Source organism: Furipterus horrens, unplaced genomic scaffold (genome assembly GCF_987537825.1).
Source record: "Furipterus horrens unplaced genomic scaffold, mFurHor1.1.pri manual_scaffold_7, whole genome shotgun sequence".
NCBI lineage: Eukaryota > Metazoa > Chordata > Mammalia > Chiroptera > Furipteridae > Furipterus > Furipterus horrens.
In genome coordinates this window covers 134,142,279-134,168,338 of record NW_028327177.1, presented here as the reverse complement: position 1 = coordinate 134,168,338, position 26,060 = coordinate 134,142,279, and the positions used below count along the sequence as shown (strand labels likewise).

The 26,060-nt window shown below is 52.5% G+C and overlaps 1 protein-coding gene across 3 annotated transcripts in view; it reads left to right on the top strand.

Annotated features, from left to right (window-relative positions):
• Positions 1-26,060, top strand: part of SCN5A (sodium voltage-gated channel alpha subunit 5) — a 76,909-nt gene that overhangs the window by 41,248 nt on the left and 9,601 nt on the right. For 2 of the 3 annotated variants that reach the window (XM_090284522.1, XM_090284521.1), the window contains 9 exons: positions 1,178-1,351; positions 2,776-3,132; positions 7,334-7,777; positions 9,283-9,447; positions 12,145-12,265; positions 13,135-13,289; positions 19,489-19,662; positions 23,354-23,476; positions 25,186-25,467. In XM_090284522.1, coding sequence (XP_090140648.1) covers positions 1,178-1,351; positions 2,776-3,132; positions 7,334-7,777; positions 9,283-9,447; positions 12,145-12,265; positions 13,135-13,289; positions 19,489-19,662; positions 23,354-23,476; positions 25,186-25,467 — 1,995 coding nt within the window. The remainder of the gene's footprint in view (positions 1-1,177; positions 1,352-2,775; positions 3,133-7,333; positions 7,778-9,282; positions 9,448-12,144; positions 12,266-13,134; positions 13,290-19,488; positions 19,663-23,353; positions 23,477-25,185; positions 25,468-26,060) is intronic. The other variant, XM_090284523.1, reaches the window with a different exon arrangement.

Genomic DNA, 26,060 nt, shown 5'->3' with positions numbered 1-26,060 from the left:
ACTGAGTGATTTACTAGGTTGTGAAGCGCTAGTGCAGTGCCTAGCATATAGTAAATGCTGTTTAAGTCTTCAACATTATTTTGTAGGGAAAAATAAAACAAGGTTTGATACAAATATGACAAAACGTTAATAGTGGGCAGAGTTCAAGGATAGATACAAAGGTCCCATTATATTAGTCTGTGCTTCTCTAATGCTCAGAATATTTTATTTTAGAAAATATAATGACAAAGCTAAATGGCAAGCCAGGAAAATTGTTGCAATTCATACAGTAGATAAAGAGGTTATACCCTAAATTTATAGAGCATATTTATAAGCAACAACAACAGAAAAGGCAAATACCCTAATAGAAAAAAAAAATTAGCAAAGGCTAGGCAGCGCAGGACTCCTGAGTCCGTGAACCAGCGGAAGCCCAGCCTCTGCCACCTCAGAACCATTTCCGGAAGAGAGAGGTAGTCGCTCTGAATTTTGATGAGCAGCACTGAGTTCATCTCTGGCTCCCAAGCTTACTAGCGACATGACCCGAGAGAAGCTGCCTGACCTCTCAGTGCCTCAGTTTCCTTACCTGTAAAACAGGGATAATGGTACTTTCCTTGTCGAGTTTTTGCACAGATAAGAAGAATCAACATATGCAAAGCATTCTAGTGCACCCAGCTCTGAGGACATAGCCAGGCCCTCAAGAAGCAGTGGCTGGTTATTATCGCAGTGAGAAGCATTCAGCGTGTGGGCAAGGGGGAAGCGGGCACCGTGCGGACCAAGGTCCTGAGCCACAAGAGCCATGAGTGTTTGTAAGAATGCATGTATTTGGCACATGTGGGGCAAGGACGTGTCCTGCGGCAACAGAGGCTGGAAGGAGTCTGAGGCTGGGTCCCCTGCCCTCAGGTACTTCCTTAACTGAGTCTCTACAGAGGCCTCGACGGGCCCAGCTGTTTCTGAGGGACAGGCTGGCAGGTCATGCTTGGTGAGCCACAGAGAGGGCTGGGGGCATCGGGCCAGAGGTAGTCCTAAGGGGCTAAGCCATGGCCAAGAAAGCCCCCACTGGAGGCCTGGGTGCAGGCAGAGCTGGCAGGCCAGAAGGGAGACCCTGCTGGAGCAAGCGTCAGGGGGCAGGGTGCCCCTGATGACCAGGGGGTCTTTCCAGCCCAAACGTGGGAACCCTTGATTTCCACTCCCTCCCCAGGTCTTCACAGGGATCTTCACAGCAGAGATGACCTTCAAGATCATCGCTCTCGACCCCTACTACTACTTCCAGCAGGGCTGGAACATCTTCGACAGCATCATCGTCATCCTCAGCCTCATGGAGCTGGGCCTGTCCCGCATGGGCAACCTGTCTGTGCTGCGCTCCTTCCGCCTGGTACCCGGCTGGGCCCTGCAGGGAGGTGGGGTGGGGGCACCGTGGCACATCTCCCTTCAGTGTGACCAGTCAGTCACCCAACAGCTATTGGCTAGGTTACCCCTGGGTACCAGGTCCAGTATGGTGCTGTGAGGGGGACACAGAGGTGGGCAAGACAGAAGGAAATATCCCTCCAGCCTCTTATGATTCACCGTGACCCCTTTAGTCCTCACAGGATCCCAGGAGTGGGGTGGGATTACTATATCCCCGTTGCACAGATGAGGAGGCTGAGACTCAGAGAGGTTGTTACTCTGGTAGCTGTGGTGTTATGAGGGATCCAGGCCTTTGCTACCATGGCCACCTGTCCGTCAAGGGCAGGTGCATGTTGCCTTGTGTCTTTAAGTATGAGCAATTCCAGAGTTGAAGGAGCTCAAAACCTAAATGCCAAAGAAGGGGCCTTTGGAAGAGGCAAGGCTGAGGCAATTCAGTGGTTCAGGAAGAAGTCAGAAATAATTTGCCAAAACCACGTGGCAGGGGACAGATGGAGCCAGGTCTCCTGACAGCTCATCTGGGGTCCTGCCTGCTGGTTTCAGAACCTGTATTTTGGAAACAGATGCACACACAAATCACCTAAGGATCTTATTAAACTGCAGATGACAGTTCAGTAAGTCTCAGGTGATGCCAGAGCTCCTGGTCTGTGGACCATGTTTTAAGCTCAAAATGCTGAGAGGTCCAGACACGGGGCTGAAGGCAGGTCATGGAGGACTTCCTGGAGGAAGTCTGAGTACTGTTGGTGCTCAGGAAGGCAGAAAGGTGGGAGCAGTAGAGAAAACCTAGGTTATGAATTCTAATCCCAACTCCGCTGCCATGAGCCAAGGGACTTAAACAAGTTCTCCACCTTTAAGGACTGGTTTCTTCATCTGTCAAAGGAGGTAATGAAAGTGCCAACCTCATGTGGTTATCGGGAGTTCTGAAAGCGTTGATTCATCCTAGGCACATGGTCTGACACAGCAGATGTTCGTTAGATGCTAGCACTGGCTCCCTTTCTCTGTTATAACTAAGAGGAGAGAAATATGGCAGTTATTGGGCAAGCCAGAGATGGTCTGAGCTGGCCTGGAAGGGTATCTGATGAATAAGGGTCTGGCAGAGGAAGGACATTCCGTGTTGGGGGAACCTAGGAAGTCCCTGAAGTGAGACCAAGGGGAGTAGGAACAAAGAGTAGGGCTGAGGGGGGGAGATGAGGCTGGATCTGTTGACCTGGCTCCCAGAGCAGAGCCTGCTAAAGCCCCCTTCGGGCTGTGTGTGCTCCTGGAGAAACCTGGAGAAATGGGTGTCAGGGACCTCCCAGGGCTCCCTAGGTTTTAGATGGGAACTAGGGAAGGGAGGCAAGGGTGTCCATTGGCAGCGGAAGCCAGAGCCCATCACGAGGACCCCTCCCTCCCCAGCTGCGGGTCTTCAAGCTGGCCAAGTCGTGGCCCACGCTGAACACCCTCATCAAGATCATCGGGAACTCCGTGGGGGCGCTGGGGAACCTGACGCTGGTGCTGGCCATCATCGTGTTCATCTTCGCCGTGGTGGGCATGCAGCTCTTCGGCAAGAACTACTCGGAGCTGCAGCACCGCATCAGTGACTCGGGCCAGCCGCCCCGCTGGCACATGATGGACTTCTTCCATGCCTTTCTCATCATTTTCCGCATCCTCTGTGGCGAGTGGATCGAGACCATGTGGGACTGCATGGAGGTGTCTGGGCAGTCCCTGTGCCTGCTGGTGTTCTTGCTTGTTATGGTCATTGGCAACCTTGTGGTAAGTTGGCCAATGGCCTCCCACACACGCATGCAACTACCCATCCATTTATCCACCAGCTACCCATCCACCCAATCTTCCATCTGTCCATTCACTTACCCCTCCTTCCATCCATCCACTCATTCATTCAGCCATCTGCCTATCAAACCACCCACCCGCCCATCATCTCTCATCTGTCCATCCGTTTACCCATCCATTCACCTGCTCCTTTACCCATCCTTCCATCTCTCTACTCATCCATCCGTTCATCTACCCACCAACGTACCCACTTAGCACTTTGTATCAATTTATCCATTCACTTACCATTTATTCTTCTCTCTCTCTACTCATCCATACATCTACCTACCCAGCCAGCCATCCACTCATAAACCACCCACTCACTCACTCACCCATCCATCTGTTCACTTCTCCATCAATCTATCTACTCAGTTATAAAGCTTCATATTCATTTACTCACTTGCTCGCCCAGCCATCCATCCATCAACCCATATCTATTCATTCACTTACCATCCATCTACTGATCCATCGTCCATCCATTTCTCTGTCTACCACCCCTAATCTATCACCCCCATTCATTCATACACAAACGTATTCACATAACCTATTTATTCACTCCTTTACCCATTCATTTATCTACCCATCACTCATTGCTCACCCTTCTATTCATCCATTCATCCATCACCCATCTTTCCACTCACTCATCTGTTTCTCCACTCATTCATCCACCCCACATCCTCTGTCAACCCACTCATGCATTCCCTCATTCACCAGTCCCACCTACTACTCACTTACCCATCCACCTATCTACTCACTTACTCATTGGTCCATCCATTCATATAATTCTTCATGTGTTCATTCATTCATTCACTCATCTGCTTTTTTGACTCTTTATTCATTATTTAGTCATTTTATATTCATTAATTTACTTACTCATCTACCCATTGTTTTATCAGTCATTCACTAGCAATGATTTATCAATGGTTTTTCAATTCAGCTTTATAAACATTTGCTGAGCCCCTGTTGCATGCAAAATATTGTGTGAGATGCTGTTGGACATATAGAGGTGTATGTGGCCTTGACATTACTCATAAACTTGAGAGAGTGGGGAGGTGGGCAGTTCAAAAAAGCAGGAAATAACTCTCAAACTGGTCAGAACAATCAGAACCATTAAGGGGAAGCCCATGGGTGCTGACCCCCTCCATATGGAAATCAAGGAAGGCTTCCTGGAGGAGCATTTTGAACTGACCTAATAGGCAAGAGATGCTAGAGAGGGAAGGGTGAGCAAAGCACAGGTGCAAGCAGGTGTTGGTCCGGTGGAGGCGGGGTCTGTAGGAGTCTTGTATGCCTTCCTGGTTAGCTGTGGTGGGAGTGCCTGCTGTTCTGTCATGAGGGATCCAGACTTTTGCTACCTGTCTGCCAAGGGCAAGTGCTTCTTGCCTTGTGTCTTTACAATGTGAGGAATTCTGGAGTTGAGAGAGATCAAAATCTAAATGCCAGTGAAGGGGCCTTTGCAAGAGGCAAAGCTGAGGCAAGTCAGTAGTTCAGGAATAAGTCAGTGTCCACTATGGACATAGGGCCACCTTCCTGGGACATAGGTGGCCCACACGTGCTCTGACATCACACCTGCATGGTCTCGCTCCCGAGGGCCCTGGGCAGCCCAGGCTCCCATCAGCTCAGAGAGGTTTTAGGTGGCACGAGTACCGTGGGCTGCAGATTCTAGAGCCCTTTCCCAAACCGACTGCTTTGCACCCCCATGTGCTGTAACCAGGCCTAGGCCAAGGTGGGGTCAGCCTCCCTCAGGCCCCATAGGTGGAGGAGCCCAGAGAGGAAGCAGGGCCTTGGTGCACAGCGCTGATCAAACCCAGCTCTTTGGGTGGCTCCACAACTCCCTTCCATCTCCTTAGACTAGCTGCTGGTCAGGGTGGAGCCTTCGCCCCTGGCCTAGCCCTGGGTACCCCCAGACTCTGTGCGTGCCAACAAGGGCACAAGTACTCGGAGCTCTCAGCCCCCAGCCAGGCCGAGCTGCCCTCAAACACACAGCCCTGCGATTTGCAAGCAGATCTGTCTGGGGATGAGAAGATTAGAGGCTGCGGGGAGAGGGAAGCTAACGGCCCACGCACTGCTGCCCCCCCCACCCCCCCCCACCCCCCGCCTCCAGCCCGGGAATTGGGCTGCGGCCCAGGCGTGGGAGGAAGCAGTTGCCATTAAAATGGGAAGTGATGATCAGGCAGGGGCTGGGGAGCAGAAGCGTGATTGACAGGGAAAGCACTGGAAGAAGACAAACTTCTGAAGCTGGCGATGAGGGAGGCCCTAGAGTCCTGTGTGGGTGGATGAGGCTGCCCAGGTGATCCCTGCCCTGCCCCCTGTGCTGCCTGGGGCTCAGGGGAGGTGGGCCGGGCATGAGTAAGGGCAGTGGGGAAGGACCCAGGGCAGGCCGCCAGGGGCAGAGGCAGGCCAGAGCTCAGGTGTAGACGGCAGCTCGGAATCACATCACATGCCCCCCGCCCAGGGCCAACATACAAAGGGCTGCCAGGTATCAAAAGTAATCATGGCTCCTTAGAGATAGGACCTGGAGATCCCACTTCTCAACCCTCCGGTGCTATCCATGTGAATGTGTGTTGCTTTTTAAACCAAAGGCCAGTTTCAGAGGCTGGGCACCCCAACCTTCCCCGCTGCTTTCTCATCCTCAGCTTTCCAACAGATGCATCAAAAGGGCTTCTGAGAAGCCAGAGCAGGGGCTCAGTGTGGGTTTCCACTGAGAACTGTGCACTCACCTTTGCACATCACCCTGCTGGAGGGGACCCCATTCAACCGAGCTCCCTTCCGGGAGGAGGACATGCCAAGCCCAACGTGGGGAGGTGTGTCTCTGGCCTGTGGGCCTGGCAGTGGTCGGTGCTCAGGAGCTGTCTGACCCACTGGGGGAGGAGGACCCCGCCATCTTCGTTTAACCTTCAGGAACCTGGGAAATGGGCCCGTGCCAGCCTCGTCTCTCAGCAACAGTTTTCTAACAAAAGCTTCCACTTCACCCTTGCAGGGTGGTTTAACAAGCAGTAATCCAGACCATCCAAAAACACAGGAATTATGCAACCCCCCCCCCTTGGGGTCTCAAATCCTTAACCCCTGAAACCTCAGCCCCTCCCCAGACTTCCTGCAACACAATGGGCCTGGGAGCCTGGGCTGGCTCCTCGCACCAACCCTGGGTCCCTTCACCCGACCCCAGTTGTTGGGTCCCCCACACAGCACCCATCCAAGTACCCCTCACCACCTAGACTTAACCCTGACTCAGTAGCCTGACCCAGCAGTTAGTCCCGGACTCCCAAAGACTGCCCCCTGGGCTCTTGTCCTGCCATGGTCCCCTTCTCTGCCCAGTGCCCCCTGTGCCTCAGCTGGAAAGCATAGTCAGACCTGAGGACACAGGTAGAGGGTGCTCCACAGTAGGATCCCTGGGTTTTGAGTGGGAAACCAGCTTCAGTGGGAAACCCAGAGGGTCACCCCTGCCATTCCTTCACCAACAGTGGTGGAGGCCCCTCCTCCAGAAATCCCCCCACACTCTAGGTGACCCCACGTTGGACCCCACTTCCCAGGAACAGCCCGGGGCTCACTCTGACCACACTGCCCCCTGTTGCTGCCAAGGCAGCAGAGCCCGATCTCTAGGCTTTGACACCGAATGGACCCAAGGTTCTCCCATGGAACCCGGGCCAAGACACAAGAGACCTGGATTTGTTCAACCTCAACTCACACTGTCTGAACCTTGGGAGGAAGGACTAGGACTTGTCTCTCCTTTCAGAGCCAAGCTCTCTTTAGTCAAGAGAATGAGGGTTAGGCCCAGGGCCCAGGCTTTGAGCCTAGAGCTGTTTGCCTTTGGCAGTCTTTTTATTTTTTTTTTAAATATTTTATTTATTTATTTTTAGAGAAAGGGGAAAGGAGGGAGAAAGAGAGGGAGAGAAACATCGATGTATGGTTGCCTCTTGTGTGCCCCCAACTGGAGACCTAGCCTGCAACCCAGGCATGTGCCCTGACTGGGACTAGAACCAGCAACCCTTTGGTTCACAGGTCGGCGCTCAATCCACTGAGCTGCAGCAGCCAGGGCTGGCCTTTGGCAGTCTTGAAGGTTGCTGGGCCTCAGTTTCCCCAGCACAGGCAAGGCTGAGCGCCCGTGGCATGGCGCCCGCGTGGTGAGCCTGATCCCTTGTCTCCACAGGTCCTGAACCTCTTCCTGGCGTTGCTGCTCAGCTCCTTCAGCGCAGACAACCTCACAGCCCCGGACGAGGACGGGGAGATGAACAACCTGCAGCTGGCCCTGGCACGGATCCAGAGGGGCCTGCGCTTCCTCAAGCGGACCACCTGGGACTTCTGCTATGGGCTCCTGCAGCGGCGGCCTCAGAAGCCCGCCGCCCTTGCCACGCAGGGCCAGCTGCCCAGCTGCGTCGCTGCCACCAGCTCCCCACCACCTGCAGAGACCGAGAAGGCCCCTCTGGCCCGCAAGGAAACACGCTTTGAGGAAGGCAAGCGGCCAGGCCAGGGCACCCCTGGGGATCCGGAGCCCATGTGTGTGCCCATTGCTGTGGCGGAGTCAGACACGGATGACCAAGAGGAGGACGACGAGGAGAATAGCCTGGACACAGAGGAAGAGTCCAGCAAGCAGGTGAGCCCCCGCTGGGCCACCTTTCCCCCACTTCTGTGCAGCACCCACTTACGTAGGACCTGGGCTCTGCTGTGCAGGGCACCCGGCCCCGCTCAGAGCAGCTGCCCCTGCCAGACTGCCACAGCAGAACTGGGGTGGACGTAGAAGACAGGGTGTCCCCCATCAGCGGGCCTCGTAGAGGGGCTCTGACACCAGCTCTCTCCCCAACCCAGCCCTGGAAGGGATTTTGGAAGGGGCTCCTGTCTATGAATCATCCTCTGGCTACTCATGGGCAGCTGTTTGTACAGAAGGGGAAACTGAGGCACAGAAAAAGAGAGGGAGATGTGCTGGGAGTTCCTCGTGCATCTGGTTAGAGCCAGGACCCCTGGTCCGGACCCCCTCTGACTGTTGTCCCCCTCAGGACTACCAGTGGGGAATGTCTTGGAGAGGGAAAAGCGCTGTCTCCTGACCTTCGACTGCCCCTTCCCCTCCTCCCAGGCCCGGGTCTCGTTCTGAGATTTAAAAATAAGCATCCCGAAGATGGCAGGTGTCAGAGACAGCACTATCTTATCTCCCAACCTGTTATTTTTAACACTTAGGAGCAGAGTCTGTACGAAAGAGACAGGGCCTCCCTACTGCTCCCTCAGCCTTACCGTGGCCCGAGCCGAGCTCATGGGGCTTCTTCTTGGGTCTTTAGGCCAACAGTGGAGGCGGGCTCGCTCTGCTTAGTTGGGCCCGTCCTGGGTGGGTCTGGCCGTGAGGAGCACCTGCTCCCCCCGGCTGGAATCTGATCTGAGGCTTCGGACTTGGTTCCGCAGCCTCCTGCCTCCCTATGGTCCCCGAGGCCAGCTTCAACTCTTTTAGTCAGGCTGCAGGACAGTGACAGTGACAGTGACCGTGTCAGCAGGGGGAGGGAAGTGTCAGTGTTTCCAGGAGGGCAGCAGCTTCCAGTTATCTCCAGGATGCTCCCAGCAGAGAGTGGAATCCCGACTGCCCCTCCTTTTCCCTCTCCTTTGCTTCTCTTGAGCCTGTGGGCTCTGGCTCCCTGGGGGGGGGGGGTGTGTGTGTGTGTGTGTGTGTGTGTGTGTGTGTGTGTGTGTGTGTGTGTGTGTGTGTGTGTGTGTGTGTGTGTGTGTGTGTGTGTGTGTGTGTGTGTGTGTGTGTGTGTGTACGTACGTACACAAGCAAGCTGGGGGTGCCATGGGAACTCATAGGAAAAATCACCGTATCCTTCCGAAGTAGAGATGCCACATATGGGAGCCGGGCAGGGTGGCCTAGCCGCACCCCTCTAGGGACTGGAAGAGGAGGAGATTTCTGCCAGGCTGTCCCAGAGGCTTTGTCGGGCTATCGGTCCTAGACCTGCACCTACCAGGAGCCTCCCTGGTACCCACTCAGGGCTTCTGAGGGAGGATCTTCAGTGAGATGAGGCCCCAGGAGGAGGGCAGGAGGCATAGGCAGGGTATGAGGCAGAGCCAGGGCCCTGGAAACGCTTGGGCCGGGAGCTCATGGGCTGGAGGTCTCTTCAGCAGGAGCTCCCGCCCGTGTCCAGCGGCCCAGAGGCCCTCCCGGAGCCCAGGGCCCGGAACCAGGTGTCAGAGGCCGCCCCCTCGTCCCAGGCCCAGGCCGGTGCGGCTCAGGCAGACTGGCGGCAGCAGTGGAAAGCGGAGGCCCAGGCCCCAGGGTGCAGTGAGGTAACGCACACCTTTGTCCCTGAAGCTAGCGGGGTGCTGCCTCTCGGGCCACGAGAGGTCCCAGCACATGCCTGCGTGGGCTGAGGGGACCCACAGCAGCTGTCCCAGGCAGCGTGGGAGCCCCGTTAGCAGAGGGGGGCCATGGGCAGCCCTGTCCTTACAGAGGAGGGATGGGATGGCGTGGGGTCCCGAGCCATAGGGAAATTCTAAAAGCAGCCATCCCAGGACCCTGATGCAGGGCTAACCCCAAACCTGCATGTGCTCACCCCTCTCACTCAGTACCTGTGCTTGGGTCCTATTTGGCAAACATTTGTCCCATGAATGGCCCCATCGCAGGGGACTTTGGGCAGCTCTGAAAACAAATCCTTGGCTTCTTGGCACACTGGCCACCAGCTACTTATCACCTGGACTAGAAAGCGGAGGCCACAAATGGGAGGCCTACTCTAGGGCTTTGTTCTGACCACAAAAAGGGTTTTAATTTGAATTAGCTACCAACCTTTAAAACCCGAGAGATTTTATGTACAAAATCTGCATTTCTGGCTTCTCTTGAAAAAAAAATTGGAAGGGCCGTCTTGCTGGGGACAAGTGGTAACTGCCTCCTGATGGGAGCTCTCTGGTTTGCTCAGAGCCCACCTGCCTGACTTCATTCCTTTCATCACCTGCCTGGCCCCCACGAGCATGTGCGTTTGCAACCCCTGCCCTGGCACTGCTCACTACACCCCGCACCCCACACCTGCTCATACCAAACACCGTGGAAGGGGGAGGTCATGTGTTCAGGGGCCATGCTAGAGGCCACTGTCCTGCAGCCTGCCCTCAGCCCTCAGTCCAGCAGTTGTGACTTGCTCCAAAGGAACATTTCTCCTTTGCCTCGTCCCTTTCATGGGATGGGCCTATGAGAAGCTTTGCGGTCGTGGCGAGTTTGGGAGCGTGAGGGCCTGGTGGAGCCATCGTCCCAACCTGTGGAGGTTCTGCCACACAAAGGCACGTGGGGACAGGAAGACACGGGAGGGGCAGAAAGTCATGGAGAGAAGGGCTTTTATACCGGAATGTTGACTTTTGAATGACTTTTGTGACTTCTCCCTGCCTTCAAATCAGTTCATGTTGGATCCCATAAAAGAGGGGAGTGGGGTGGACTGGGGCTTTCTTGGGAGAAGGCCTCTGTCCTCTCACTGCAGTGGATCTTGAGACCTTGTCCTCCCTTGAGACAAGCCTGCATCCTTCAGGCAGCTCCTATGTCTGAAAAGAAAAGCAGGGTGAAGACCTCTGGCGGTGCCTTTCCCTGCTCAGTGCCCCCCAACAAAGCTGGGAGGAAAAGGAATGACCCTTCAGGCCAAGGGGACCACAAAGGCGAAGCCTCACCCCTGGGCCATGGACCCATCCTGCACAGAGCAGCACTTTCTCCGTTCCCACCGGGACTCAGCACTTCCCCTTAGCGAACCTAAGTGTTAGAGGACTTCAGGGCACCAGCGAAGTTAGCCATAGAAGGAAGAGGGAAGAAGGCAGCTTGAGGAGCCAAGGCACAAGATCGCAGACCTGAGCATCTCTACATGAAGCCTGAGCAGCAAGACGGGCCGACTGAGCTGGGGGTTTGGGGGTTTAGATGTGATCTGAAGCCAACGAAGCCTCCTCTTCCTTCACAGAAACCCTGCCCTCCACGCTTGTCCCTAGGGGGGCTCCTAGAAGCAATGCCTGTGACAGGCTTCCTTTGCAAAGGACTCATCGAGGGGGTGCTTTCAGGAGAGACCCACAAGGAAGAAAGAAGCAGGATGAGGCAAAGGGAACGTCTCCAAGAGGCATGGGAGCTGGATTCTAGCCTCAGATCGGTTCCCTTCATATCAGTCAGTCACTGGGTGTCAGCCACGCCTGACTATAGTCATAACCCCCAAGCAATCTCCAGAAATGGCAGCTCCCTAGCTAATGACGTTTTCTGCAAATGGCCTAACAGGGGGGAACTGGGCAGAGTACTGGCAGTGGCTGCTACAGCACCCCGATAGCCCAGCACTCACACGTGACACACCCAGATACTCACAGGGCACACGCATGCGCACATCTCTCTATAATCAGGTTAAGTGAGGTCAGGGCAACACAGCCCTGCATGGCCAGGCGGGGAATGTTCTAGCACCTTCTCACTCTTACCCCAGGCTCTGCGCCTCACACCAGCACTGGTAGGAACTGGGTGAGAAGACTGGGCGGGTTGCCAGCCTGTTCTCTGCATGTCTGACCTTGAGCTTCTGTGTGCCCGTGATGCTGGTTCTGACTCTGTCCTGGGAATGGCACGCCTGCTTGCTCTGCGTGTGCCAAGCTACCGCCCTGCATCCATGGCCCAGTGTGTGTCTGTGTTGCTATCCATGTCTGTTTTGTTTCCAGCTGGACGAATCCCTTATCCATAGTATTTTCCCAGATGCTTTCACATCCCCTGCACCCGGCCCTAGGCCCCTGCAGACCAGAACCACAGACCTGGAAGCCCTGAGGTCCAGTCTCAGCCCAGTCCTGACTGGCCCCAGGTGACCTCTGGGTCAGGTTCTCATTCATCTTGGGCTCAGATTCCCCGGGGAGTGCAATGGAAGATGGTCTGGGCACCTCCCCTCTGGGAGCCTCAGGCTCCCTCGGACTCTGGGCTGGGGTCTGGAGGCTGGAGGCTGCTACGTGGCCCACGCTCACGTTCTTGCCCGCCCTGCCCCACACTCCTGCCCACAGATGCACGAGGACAGCCTCTCTGAGGGGAGCACAGCAGACATGACCAACACCGCCGACCTCCTGGAGCAGATCCCCGACCTCGGCGAGGATGTCAAGGACCCAGAAGACTGCTTCACCGAAGGTCCTGCCCTGGGTGGCCCTGCACCCCAGCCTCAGTGCTGCCGTGGAGGGGCAGAAGGACCAGCAGCTGGCCCGGCTGCCTGCCCTCCATTCCCCATTCACCATGACCCTCAGGGCTCCTCCATGCTGACATGGGTCATGGCAAGTCAGCCAACAGTCTCCTGGGCTGGGCAGCTGTGGGGCAGCTGCACCAAGGACCGCTGACACTGTGTTTGTGGGATGGTGGCATAACTGTATGTCCCCACAGCAGCAGGGACAGGGTGTAAGTCACTCCTGTCCCCTCAGGCCCTGGCAGGGTGCCTGGCATATAGTAAGCCCTCTGTAAATACTTGAGGTGGGTGTGACTTGTGGTTGTGGTGGGGACTGGCACCTGTCACTTTTAAGGTGTCTTGGTGGTGTATTTCGAGGGCAGCTAGGGATAAAATGAGGGATTGACCTCCATGTGGCACATTTGGGGGTGCCAGTGAAGGGCCATCCTGTCCTCGTCTCAGAAACTGCAAACATGGAGAAGACCCAGGGACAGAGCAGCCCAGAGAATTCTAGAACATTCGGAAGAAGGAGGGTTTCCCAGATGAGCAGTGGACAAGATGGAGCCCATCCAACTCCAGCCTTGCCCCTGCCCACACCTGCCAGGCCCCTCATCCACTCTCTGGGTGCCTGGGCCATGTGACCTTTCCACAGAGTACCTGCTGAGTGGGGGCCCCTGTGGACAGCACCCACAGTCCTCCCCGCCCCCCATGTTGTCCTGCTCATCACCCATCACTGTCATCTCTCTCTCTCAGTAATCCCTTCAACTACCCAACCTTCTGCCATCAGACATGGGCATTTGCAGGCCCTGGGCTGGGCCTGACCCCTCTCCCTTCCCTACAGGCTGTGTCCAACGCTGTCCCTGCTGCGCTGTGGACACCACAGAGGCCCCAGGGAAGGTCTGGTGGCGACTGCGCAAGACCTGCTACCGCATCGTGGAGCACAGCTGGTTCGAGACGTTCATCATCTTCATGATTCTGCTCAGCAGTGGAGCGCTGGTACCCTCCCGGGGATGCAGGGCTGGGCAGGGAGGGATGGAGGAGGGGGAGGGGGAGGGCAGGGAAAGGAAGTCTCCAGCTGGAAAGCCAGGTCAGCAGCGGGGGCAGTACCTCTGCTGAAAATGTGCTCCCTCGGGGCCCCAGATCAATAATCAACTCACAGACTCTCAGCATCCATAGCACATGTAGTGGTCAGAGTGGAAAGGACTCAGAGAGGTTCTCTGGCCAGGCCCCCTTGTTCCACGAAAGGGCAATGATTTGCCCCACATCACAGTGCCTCACTGGTATAGGTCACAGGTCACCAGCCTCCCACACCGGAGCTCTGGTGACACCCCTCCCCTCCTCCGCATCCAGCCTCAGGCTCTGGCTGCGCCAGGCTGACCCAATGCAATTCACTGTGCTGGCTGAGTCTGCACTGGTGGCCCCACTTATGCCCGGTTTTCCAGGGCAGAGACCAAGCTGTGTGGGTCACACATGATCACATTTCATCCCACAACAACCTTTTGTAGAAACATTAGGTAACTTGCCCAAGGTCCCACCACCCAAAGCAGCACTGAACCTAAATAGTCGGATTCCAGAGTCCTCTGTCTTGACCACCCATTTGTTCATAGTTCTTTTCTAAACTCTCCTTGTATCTACCTCTGTGAGCCACGGGGTGGGGAATGGGCAACAGGAGGAGGAGACCCTAGCCCTGGCATCAAGGGTTCCCCGTCTAGTTGGGAAAACCAGACTCAGCGAGTTTCAAAGAGTCAGAGATGAGCTCAAGAAAGTGGACCAAAAATGGAGTAGATGACTCAAGTGATGGTAGGTCAGAGGGGGAGCTGAAGCAATCAGGAAGACTCCCTGGAAGAAGCAGATAGAACTGGACTGTGGAGGACAGGGAGGTTTGTTGAGCCCAAGAGAAGCAGTGAGGCCTTCCAGGGTTGCCCTCGTCTGGGTCGCAAGCACCCAACTCTGATCTCTCACATCCCTATTGGAAGAGATGAAATAGCCCTGGAGAGGGTTTTGGAAGGTGCTGGTGAGCAGGGAGAGGGATGATCAAGAAATCAGAAGGAAAACACTTCCCTGACCCAGGAGGAGCAAGTGCCTGTCACTGTTGGGGATGAGTAACCAACAGGGAAATGCTTTGGACTACAGAGTGGGAGAGGGCCCCTTTGATCCAAGACTCTGTGCCTTCAGTCTGTGATGCCCCCTGTGGGGGCAGGTCATGGGGAGGCACTGTGGTTGTCACTTCTAAACCTTTGCATCTCCCACGTCACCCTGTATTGCCACAACTCTGGTTCCAGAATTGGCCTGGAGCCATGACTTGCAGATTGCATGCTGTTTTACCATTGGCAGCTAGAGTGAAATCTCTGCAGTCTTCAGGGGATGATTTGACAATATGTTAACGAGTTTTGTTTTTAAACAACCGCAAACAAGGGCAGCCAGAGCCATGTAGTCTGGGCTGTGGAGGAGAAGCTCAGCCTGGCATCAGTGAGGAGGAGTTTTGGCAAGCAAAGGTGAATCCAATCAGGGGAGACAGCCAAGCACTGTTTAAAAAAAAAAAAAGCCAATGATATATTGAGAAAAAGAAGTCTGAATGTGTTATTTAAAGTTATAAACTTGGTTAACAGAAAGCAGACTATACATTCATTGCAAATTGCTGAAGGAAAAGAAATTTTTAAAAAAACAGATCTTACAGCAAAAGATAGGAGAAAGAATAAGCAGCAAGGAAGCATGGAATCAGGAAACACAAAATAATATGACAGAGGCAAGCTCAAACATGTGCTTTAATAATAAATGTAACAGGATAAAATTCATCTTTTAAAAGAAAAGGACTCTGAATAAATTTTTTTTAAATGGCAGCTGTTGCTCTGAAATGAGGAACCTGGAACCCCATGACTCAGAAATATTCAAAGTGAAATAGTAGGATATATCGAGCAAATGAAAACAATGACAACAAAGACCAAAAGTGCTTTTGTTTTGTTAAACAAGGTTTGATTCAGGGTAAAAAGCTGGAGATAGAAGGAGAATCCAACCTATATTAAAAACATAACTATTATGAATATATTTGCTTGGGATTGCATAGCAATTATGTAAAACAAAAATCATTGGTGGGGAAAGTGGCAATGGGCAATAGTACAGGGAGATCTGACCACACACCTATTCGCTTTTGGCAAATCAAACAGAAAGAATAAGAAAACTAAAAAATATAATTAATAATTTCATTTACCCTAATAATAATAAAAGTAATAGCTAACACTTAAATAGCACTTGCTGTGTGCCAGACTCTGTTATGAGCACATTAGAAACATTAATTTATTTAAATCTCACAATAACCCTATGAAGTAGGTGCTATTATTAAGCCTATCTTACAGATAAGGACACTGCTAGATATAGAAAAAATAGAAAGATTAAAACCAAACGCTTAGAAATGTAAAAGTCATTCTAAAATACATCTTGGATTAAACAAAAAATAATTTGGTGATAAGTTCATGGGCATTTATTACATTAATAAGTAAGCAAAGAAATAAAATAAAGAGACTACACAGGGATCAACGATGACTCTCAGCCTGTTCTGTCTACCTGAAATCTAGAAAAATGAGAAATGAAAAATAGAGGTAGTGAAAAACACTGTAATTGGATGGAGAGAAACTAGAAAATAACAATATTGAGAATATTGCATGTGAGATGCAGCCAAAGCTGTAATAAGAGTAAAATTCATAGACCTAAACAATTTCATTATTAAATAGAATGTAAACTAATAACTTAATAAATTGGAACCATAACAACAAGATAACTAATTAATAAAATAAAAACATAAATTAATGAATTAGAAAATAAATAGTAAAACTGATAAAAGTTCAGAGTGAAACAATCAAATAAGTAAACTCACATCTCCAAGGGTGAAATCATTCACATTCTCAAGAAAGAAAATAATCCCAGTCCTATTTAAAATATTCTAGTGTATGAAAGCAGATGGAAAGTCTACAAATTCTCTTTTATGAAAGCTAAATAATGCTGATTTTTAAAACCTTAAGCATGCCAAAAGGAAAATTATAGACCAGTTTTCATATTCCATGTTTATGAAGTGATGCAAAAATCTTAAGATACATACAAAGAGGATCCAACAATATATTTAAAAGATGAAATAAGTCACAGCTAGATATATGTCAAAGTAGTGCCATATTAGAAAATTTATTTATACAAATAGGACAAAAATAAAAGTTATGTCAACAAACTCCTGATTTTTAAAACTGAAATAGAAATAAAATATATTTCCTTAATTTAGTGAAAAAATTACTCCCAAATTAACTTCTGTTATCATCACGTCAACATTTTAATTAAAGTTAGAAATAAGAAAAAGGATGATTTAACTACTTTTTATCTATTGTTCATTACTTGATAATCTTGAGGTACTAGCCAGTGCAATTAATGAAGAAAATTAAACATACAATAAAAATAAAAAAGGAAAATAGAAGAATTAAAGTTAATATAGTCAAGTACAAAACAGGAGTTAATAATAAAAATATAAATATATCATTACTTTTAGATAATTATTGCCTAGAAAAATTTTAAAACGTATTAAAAACATTATATGGCCAATCATAAAATACACAAAGAATTGTTGCTATTGCTGTTTTATACTAACCGAAACCTTTTAGTCACAGGTAAAATTTCTCAAATATTTCTTACATGCCAGGCATTGTAAACAAAATAACTGGGAATAAATATAACATGAAATGTTATAAGAGGTTCATGAAGAAAACTATAAAACTTTGGTAAGGAATGTAGAAGACAAATAGTTAAATATACTATAAATATACTCTAGTCTTGGGTAGGAAGGCTGTGTATTAGTTCCTAAAACAGTTAATAAATTTAATGTACTAACAATAAATTTCCAACATTTCTGAGGTAATTTGACAAAATATTGCTAAATTTTTTATCTTGGAAATTTCAAAAAAAGAAAAAGGCCAGGAAAACTCAAAAAATATTAATTCAGAAATAGAGAAGAACTATAATGAGTGGTTTGAAATGAAATGCAGTGTTTGATAAAGTTGACTTCTAATCTATGGATTTGAAGTGATTCTTAAATAAAGTATTGGGACAATTGACCAGCCACTCTGAAAAAAAAAATCAAAATATTTGCTCGTTATCAAAATTAGATTTTTAAAACTGTAATATAAAACAATGAAACCAGAAAGTATTTTTAAGAACAAAAGAAGAAGGGTCATTTTTTTTTTCTAGCCTTGGAATAGGCAAGGGCTTTCTTAACATGCCAAAGGTTTTACTAAGTAAAAGTCATAATAATGATATAATTATATTAAATTATATAATAAATGGAGATGAAGTGTAGACCTTCAGTATGGCTAACAAGAGGAAACAAGATTGTAAGGTACACAACTAGGATAAAATGTATCCAATAGAGTTAATGTCCCCAAATAAACCAGACACTCAAGTAAAAAAAAATAAGCCAAAGAGATGCACACTGCAAATAAATATCCAAGGAAACGGTGTCAACATCCCTGGTAATAAAATGAATAAAAATGGAGCAAAATGCAGTTTTTGTTCACTAGGCTGGGAAGAGCGACAAAGGAGAAGCATCATCATCAGTGCAGGTGCGATGGTGAGGAAAGAGCCACCTTCAGGCATTGTGGAGAGAGCGTCACTAGGTGTCCCCTTCTGGGGGCCTATTCCCAATCTGGACCTAAGTGTACCTTTGACTTTCACCCCAGTTCTAGACTTCTAGAAATTCATCCTCAAGAGCTAATGAGACACGGTTGTTCATTGCGTGATTGGAAACAACAGTTCCGTTCATTGCCGGGGTTATTGGCTAAATAAACAGTTGTTTATGCAACCAATGCAACTAATGCAATGTGGCGCAGCCTTTAAACAGAACAGTATTGTATGTAATCACATCATTGAGTCAATAATAATTCACAAAAGGTTGTTGAGGGGACAAAGAAGTTTCAAAGCAAAATATTTAGTATTTCTTACAAAATTGTGTGTGCCCACGCACACGCACACACCGTGTCGAAAAGAATGTTTGCCTAAATGTTAGCGGTGGTTACGTTAGTGTTTTGCTATTGGAGGTGCCTTTTATTCTCTTCTTTATAATTTCTATGTTATTTATGTTTTATAAGAAGCGCACATTTTTTATCATCAGAAAAAGCAAACCTACTTGAACAACTCCCCCGGTCCATATTGGGACCTGAGTTATGCCCTTGTCCCATGTACGCTGGTGTGATTAGTCATACGTATGCGTCCACAGTGCCTGCTCATGCACTGGACAGTCCCAGCCACCTGGGTCCTGCAGCTCCCAGTCAGACCGGCAGGCCCAGAGCCGCAGGTGGAGGCAGCTCCCCGGGGCCCTCAGTGACGTGTTCAGTTGCCTAGACTGGGAGGCTCAGAGCACATTCTGGACCCGGAGCAGTAGCGCAGGTGGAGCAGGTATAGATCAGACGGCTGGAGGTGGAAGAGGGCAGCTGGGACCATGGGGGTTTCTTAGTTGGCTCAGGAATTCCGGTTGAGGCAGGAGCGAGGAGGAGGAGAAAGACAGCTTGGAGCATTTTAGAAACGTGGACTCCTCGATTCTGAGGGTTTTAGGAGGTTTGGCTTTATCAGGTCCTGTGTTTCCTGAACTTCATAGCTATAAACTGTCCTTATTTATTTAAGGTCTTGCTTTAGATTAATTCTTAATTCTCATTGTTTTTTGTTTGGTTAAACAAATTCATTATAAAGGGGAACTTCTAATGATGATTGCAGTTGGAAACCAATATTATGTCCTATGAAAAGCAGGTAACTGCATCAAGGGGGTGAAAACAAGAAAAAGTTTCACATTGTTTCCAGCAGAAGGTTCTGAGTGAGCTAAGCCTTCCTCTCTCCTTATTAAAATGGGAGATCAGCAAGTTCTAGGAAGTTCTTTAAAATACCCTAGCCCAGAACCGATACTTGCTCTTTAACGTAAAGGAAGAAGCGTTCTCGCTACACGTCCTGCGCTGGTGTCCGTGCACCATGCCAGATTGTTTCCTGGCCCAGCAATGGCGCACACACTCCAGGGGAGCATGCCGACGGTGTGGGGGTCCCCTCCCCTGCACGGCTCACCTCTGCCCCACTCCCGCCCTCCTGGGTAGCAGTTACTGCTAGGGTTGGTGTCTCGTGCAGCGTGGGACGGGCCACGGTCAGGATGTCATGTCCATCTGCCTTGCCTGGTCTGCAGGCCTTCGAAGACATCTACCTGGAGGAGCGGAAGGCTGTCAAGGCTCTTCTCGAATACGCCGACAAGATGTTCACCTACGTCTTCGTGCTAGAGATGCTGCTCAAGTGGGTGGCCTATGGCTTCAAGAAGTACTTCACCAACGCCTGGTGCTGGCTGGACTTCCTCATTGTGGACGTGAGTGTGGCCCCTGAAGGGAAGGAAGGAGGGGGCAACACTGCCAGTGTGAGCAGGAGCTGAGAGAGAGGGTGGGGGTAGGGGGACAGAATGACCAGGCTGGCAGGGGTTGGGCTAAAGAGAAGATACTCAGCTGCGTCATAGGATGCGCAGAGGGGAAGGAGGCCGGAGTCTGGGGACATGAAGGAGAGACCTGAGCCCTGCCCTTCAGGTCCCCAATCTGGGAGGAAGGGGAGAAATAGGAGACCTGGACCCTACCATCAGGACCCCCAATTTGGGGAGACTGGAGCAGGGGGAGACATAGGCCCTGTCCTCAGGATCCCCCTGGCTTCTGGGGGAGACTAGACTCACCATATGAAAGGGGGAAGAGCATTTCAGGCAGGGGTGTGAGCCAGGGCAGGAGTGGGGGCTCCCTCTTGGCATATTGTGAAATGTCTGTCAGGCCCACCAGACATGTGGCCAGAGAAGAGCCACTGTTCCGCACGCAGGAGGGGACTATCTGCACAGGGCATAGAGTGAGCTGAAGGCCAGAGGGGACAGAGTTGGTGAAGAGGTGCTGGGCAGGCAGGAGAGACCCTCCTGGCTAGGTAGAACATACCACCTGCGGAGGAATAGAGAGGTGGAGTCACCTGTGAAAAGGAGGAAAGCCGTGAACCTGGCCAGAGGGTTCTGAGCAGCTGCCCTGGACGGCTGGGGAGCTGGCAGGGCTTACCTGCCCCGGCTGTGGCCAGGGAGGACCTGGGACAGGAGGTTGACACATCCGCTGAGTACCCAGTTGGCAGAGGAGAGAGACACCTGCCCCGTGGCTACCCAATCCCAGGACACTGCTGGGTGCCAAGCAGGGTGGGAGCTGGGACCCATGGGCTTCCTGAGTTGTCAAGTGGGACAGTGGCTGGAGGGGAGGGAATGAGACTGGGTGCAGGGCAGCCTTGGAGCTGTGCTCCTGAGGGCGGGGGGCGCGGCGAAGGCCCAGGGCTCAGGCGAGGGCCCGCCATCTGGCTGTGGCGGGTCCCACAGACAGAACGTAGGTCGGGATCTGCAGACAGGGAAGAGCTTCCCAGCAGCCGCCCATGGCTTCTGGGCTTGGCCGCCGGCTCTGCTCACCGGCAGGGGCCATCTTTCCTGCAGTTGCAGAAGAGGCTCAGGCCTGTGCCCTGTCCCCACGCCCTACTCTGTCACCAAGGGAAGGGACTCAATCCCCCGGAGGCCTGGCCAGGGTCCAGGCTGGGTGGGAGGTCAGACCTTGAGTGGCTGTGGCGGGAGAGGCTCACTGGGTTCGCATGTGTGTGGGGACACCGACCAATTCGTTGGACCTCCAGCCCAGGCCTCTTTCTGTCCCCCCAAATGGCTGAAAGGATGGTGCTAATGCTGGGGTGAGGGCTGCTAGGGTGCTCAAGAGGGAGGGAGTGCTGGGTGCTCTTACAGCCTGGAGCCCTCGGAGCCTCCCTGAAACAAAGGGGAAGACCCCCGAGGCCTCCCTGCCAAGGGACCCTGGGTGGACCTCAGACCCTGGCAGCTCAGCCTGGCGGCCCCTCGCCCCTACCCCACCCCCCCACTCAGCAATCAGACCTGCTGAGGGGCTGTCCCAGGGCAGGCCCCAGGGAGTCTGCAAAGACTTCTGGAGAAGCCTACCCCCACCCCAGCACCTGCCGCCTTGGGGAGCCCTACTGAGGCCAGGCAAAGGGGACTGTCAGTGCTTGTCACCCAGTCCCAAGACTGGACAGGTGGTTCACGGAGAAGGCACCGGAGGCTCACAGCAGGGAGGGGCTGCTCTGCCCAGGCTCCAGCAGAAGGAAGTGAGTGTTGGAATCCAGCTTTCCTGACACTGGCCATGCTGCCCCCACCCCCCATCCCCACACCTGGTGGGAAAGGTGGTCTTCAGGCCTCAGGGTCTGGAGAAGGATATTTTCAGGATCAATTCATGCTTTCTTTTGTTTTCATTAAACCCTATTGAACACCTGTGGGCAAGGGCTGTTGTAGGTGCTGGGGACCTCAGGAAACAAAACAGACAAAAACTCCTGCCACTGCGAGGAACAATAAACCTAAATAAGCCAAATTTATATTATGTCACAAGGTGATCTGTACAAGGAAGAAACAGAAGTAGGGGAAGGGTTAGGAGAGCCAGGTGGTCGGGGAGGGGGAAGATGTAGACCTCAACTTTAAATAGGCTGGCAGGAGTTGGGCCCACTGAGAGGACACTTGAGTAGGTTTGAGGAAAGCTGGGGTGAGCCAGGCAGGCGTCTGTAGAACATTCCAAGCTCTGCAGTGCCAAGGTCCTGTGGTCAGTGCGTGCCTGGCACACTTGCAGAACTACAAGGAGGCCAGAGCAGCTGGAGCAGAGTGAGTGGGGAAGACAGGTGCAGGAGGTGAGACCAGACGCATAGCACAGAAGGGCAGCAGCCTTTGGAAAACAGGGGCTTTTATTTAGAATGAAATGGGGAGACATGGCAGGACTTTGAATGGAAAAGTGACATGACCTGACTCATGTCATTAAAAGAAGACCCTTTGCGTGGTGGGGGAGGGGGCCAGCGTGGAAGCAGGCAGAAGAGTTGGAAGGCCACAGCAGCGATCCAGGGGAGAGGTGACAGTGGCCTGGCCGGGGTGGTGGCAGTGAACGTGGTGCGAAATGCCTGAACTTCTGATGTAGTTTGAAAACAGAGCCAACAGGAAATCCTGATGGGTTGGATGTAAGGTGTGAGCGACGGAGAGGGACAGGGATGATGCCAAGGCTGTGGCCCGACAGCTGGAAGGATGGAGTTGCCGTCACTCGGATGGGGGTTGGGGGGGGCTATGGGTGGGGCAGGTGGGGGCAAGAACAGACGTCAGGTGGCCTGCTGGGAGCTAGACGGGCTGACTGCCCACTGCGCCCTGTCCTCAGGAGATGGTCCCTAGGAGATGTCCCACTGCCACTCTAGGAACGGAGACCCAAAGCTGGCCATCCTCAAGGGGTGCCCCCTCTGCCCAGCCCCCTCCCACCCGGTGCTTCCCAGCCTGGGAGGAGGCTGTGGCTGTCAGGCCCTTGCCCCCAGTTCCTCACTGCCCGCAGGCTGCCCTCACTGCCAAGGTGCTGTTATGCTGTTTGCATGCGAGATCAGGCAGGGGGCCGCCTCCAGGCTGTGATCCCAGGCCAGCAGCGAAGTAAGAGGGACTGGATGCCCATGGAGCTTTAGACGGATAACGTCCATGGGAAGGAAATGCCACGGCGGGGGTGGGGCCGAGGGAGCAGAGAGCTGCGGCTCTCATTGCCCCATAGTCTCCACCCCCGCCTCCCTTCTCGGAAGCTGTCAGAATGTGGGGAAGTCTGACTTTCGGGAAATGCCCCCCCAGAGAGTCTGTCTGCTCATCCTCAACCCAGGACAGGTCTTCCCTCCCCAAAACAGGCCCAAGAATTTGACTTAAAGGCTTTGTATTTTTGTTCCTGCACCCCAACGGGTGGCTTTGGAGGCTCTCAGTTAAGGTCTGAAAGTCGGGACACACGTGGGCCTGCCCCCACCCCACCCCCCACCCCACCCCGTCTCCGGGGCCCCAGGAAGGCTGGCCTCATGCACGTGCAGACGAGCCCGTCGGGAACAACGAAGATCGGACACAGGCAGGCCTGCTGGCCCTCTCACACCCAGGGCTGTTCTAGGCGGACCAAGAGCCCTTCCACCCGTCCCTGGAGCTATCCCCACGCCCCACCTTCCTCCCACAGGTCTCGCTGATCAGCCTGGTGGCCAACACCCTGGGCTTTTCCGAGATGGGCCCCATCAAGTCGCTGCGGACGTTGCGGGCGCTCCGACCCCTCCGAGCCCTGTCACGGTTCGAGGGCATGAGGGTAAGAGGGGTGGCTGCCTTCCCACTGGGTCGTGGGGGGTGGCTCCACGGAGGGGACCCCTATGCTCACTTGCTGACCAAGCTGCCCAGCCTGGAGCTAGGACTGCGGCCTCTGACTTGGTAGGAGCACGGGGCAGAGCTTCCAGGAGACGCGCAGCTGGGCATGGGGGCACGTGGAGGGCGGAGAGCTGTGAGAAATGCCCCCAGGCCTGCCCACCCCCCAGCCCCGTGGCCTCCTGGAGGGCCAGGAGGGCGCTGGACAGAGGAGAGGAGGTGAGGCCCTCGGGCACAGGTGTCTCCGCGGCCCCCCAGCTCCTGCTGTCCCGCGGGGCCTCGTCTCTGTGTGTGTCCCCACTCCCGACAGACACAGGCCGCCTTCCCCGTGCCTGCGATGGGCAGCAGGGCTGGAGCAGGGAGGGTGGAGCGAGCGGGAAGGAGCCAACGGCATCCTCACCATCAGATACCAGTTTGTCTTTGCAAAGGAGTGAACTTGGTTTTCTAAGCACAGAGCCCTGTGCGTCTTTGTCGTCACCAAGTTTTCTTTTGTTAAGTGCTCATATAAAGCAAATTTAAAAGCTCACCAAGGAGAAACCTTACTCATCATAATGGCGAGAACACTAACCCTGAGTGTGCTTGTGCATGTGCAGCGTTCTTGTTTTTCCAAAATGTGCACAGTTCTGTTGCGGCTTCGGCAGCACGTCTCTGTGCCTCTCACGGGGCCGGCCGGCACCCTCACACCGCTCCCAGTTGGTTGATAGTTTTAAACTTTATCCCCCCGCCCCCCCCCCCCCCATTTATGGAGAAACAAAGTGCTTATTCCCCATGGAAACTACTCCCAAGTGACTAATCCAACCTTAGTTGAATGTCTCTTTGGGAGCAAGGACATTTGATTCCAGAGGGACATGGGGGAGATGCTAGTTGCTCTCGGCCACTGAGCCAGCCAAGGGCACACTTGAGAGCTGAGTCTCCCACCCTGTTCCCGGGATCCTCATGCCTGCGGGGGAGCCAGGGATCCCCCTCTGTTTCGCACATGTCAGCATTACCCATCTGGGCCCCATACTCACCACACAGCCCTGCCCAGCTTCACTTCCAGTCTGTGGCCAACGTGTTTCTGGCTCGTGGACAGCTAGGGGCGTGGGTAGTGGAAGGACAACCATATGCCTTTGCCCAGGAAGTCTCTCCTGGGTGCTGTGACTTTAGATGAAGAGCATGAGGCACAGGGAACACCCCTCCTCCTGCCCTCCCAGCCCTGCTCCCCCCACAGCAACAGAGGAATCTCAGATACTCTCTACTCACCCCACACGAAGGTCTAGGAACCGAACCCTAAGGTAAACCAGAAACTTAGCTCAGATAATAGTCTCCGAGGTCCCTTCCCATCTGTCTCTGGCATACTAAACTACCCTGCTGGACATTAAGTGTCAAGGTCATGGACTCAAGCAGGGCCAAGCAGAGAAAGGCAGATGTTCTGGAGTTACATCAGACTTTGGGGTGCAAAGGGACAGGTGTGTGTGTTCTTTCTCACTCCCCTCAGTCCCCACCAGGGCTTCCAGCAATGGGTGGCCCTTCCTTGAGGACAGGAACTGTTCTGCACCCCCTTCCCCACAGGGTCCTGTGGCCAGGGAGTTCAGTAGGTTGGGGGTGGGCGGGTCTTGAAAAGGGCCTATTGTCTGGGCACCCCCAGGAGCTGAGTCTCTTCTTTGTCCACTTGAGGTGGTGGTCAATGCCTTGGTGGGCGCCATCCCGTCCATCATGAATGTGCTGCTCGTCTGCCTCATCTTCTGGCTCATCTTCAGCATCATGGGTGTGAACCTCTTTGCGGGGAAGTTTGGGAGGTGCATCAACCAGACCGAGGGGGACCTGCCTTTAAACTACTCCATCGTGAACAACAAGAGTGACTGTGAGTTTTCCAATGTGACCGGCGAATTGTACTGGACCAAGGTGAAAGTCAACTTCGACAACGTGGGGGCTGGGTACCTGGCCCTTCTGCAGGTGGTAAGTCTCAGAGAGAAGGGACCCCCTTCCTCCCATGGGTTCTCTAGCAACTGGCATCTGCACCCATGGTGTGGACCAGAAGGGGACAGTGGGGCCAACTCTGAATCCTCACAGTAGGGACACATTGCCCAAAGGAAGCCAAGGTTCTCCAGAGACTTCTGGGCTCCTTGGGAAGTCTCCAGATTGTCCTTTCTAGAGCAGATGCCCCATTCTCTAAGATCCATGATGTGGAGATTCAGCACTGAGGCAGAATGACCCCTCCAGCCAGCAGTCAAGCTCACCCCAACATGCAGTCAGTTTAGCAGGGTGATGGCTAAACATGAAAGACCACAGGGACCCAGGGGATGAACTGTTAGCAAAACTGTGGCTCTGGCCATCCCTCTGTTACAAAAAGTAGTGATATCTCCTGCGTTGTTTAAAATAATGTTTCCTTCCATCCCTAATGTGCAAGATGCTTGATGTTTAGACACACACAGCCCTGCCGTCTTTCCAAAGTTTTCATTGATTTCTATGGACAGTGGCTTCTGTGAATATAACAGATGCCATAAAATTAACCTTCGAATAGCCTTAACAACAGAAATGCAAATAGAACC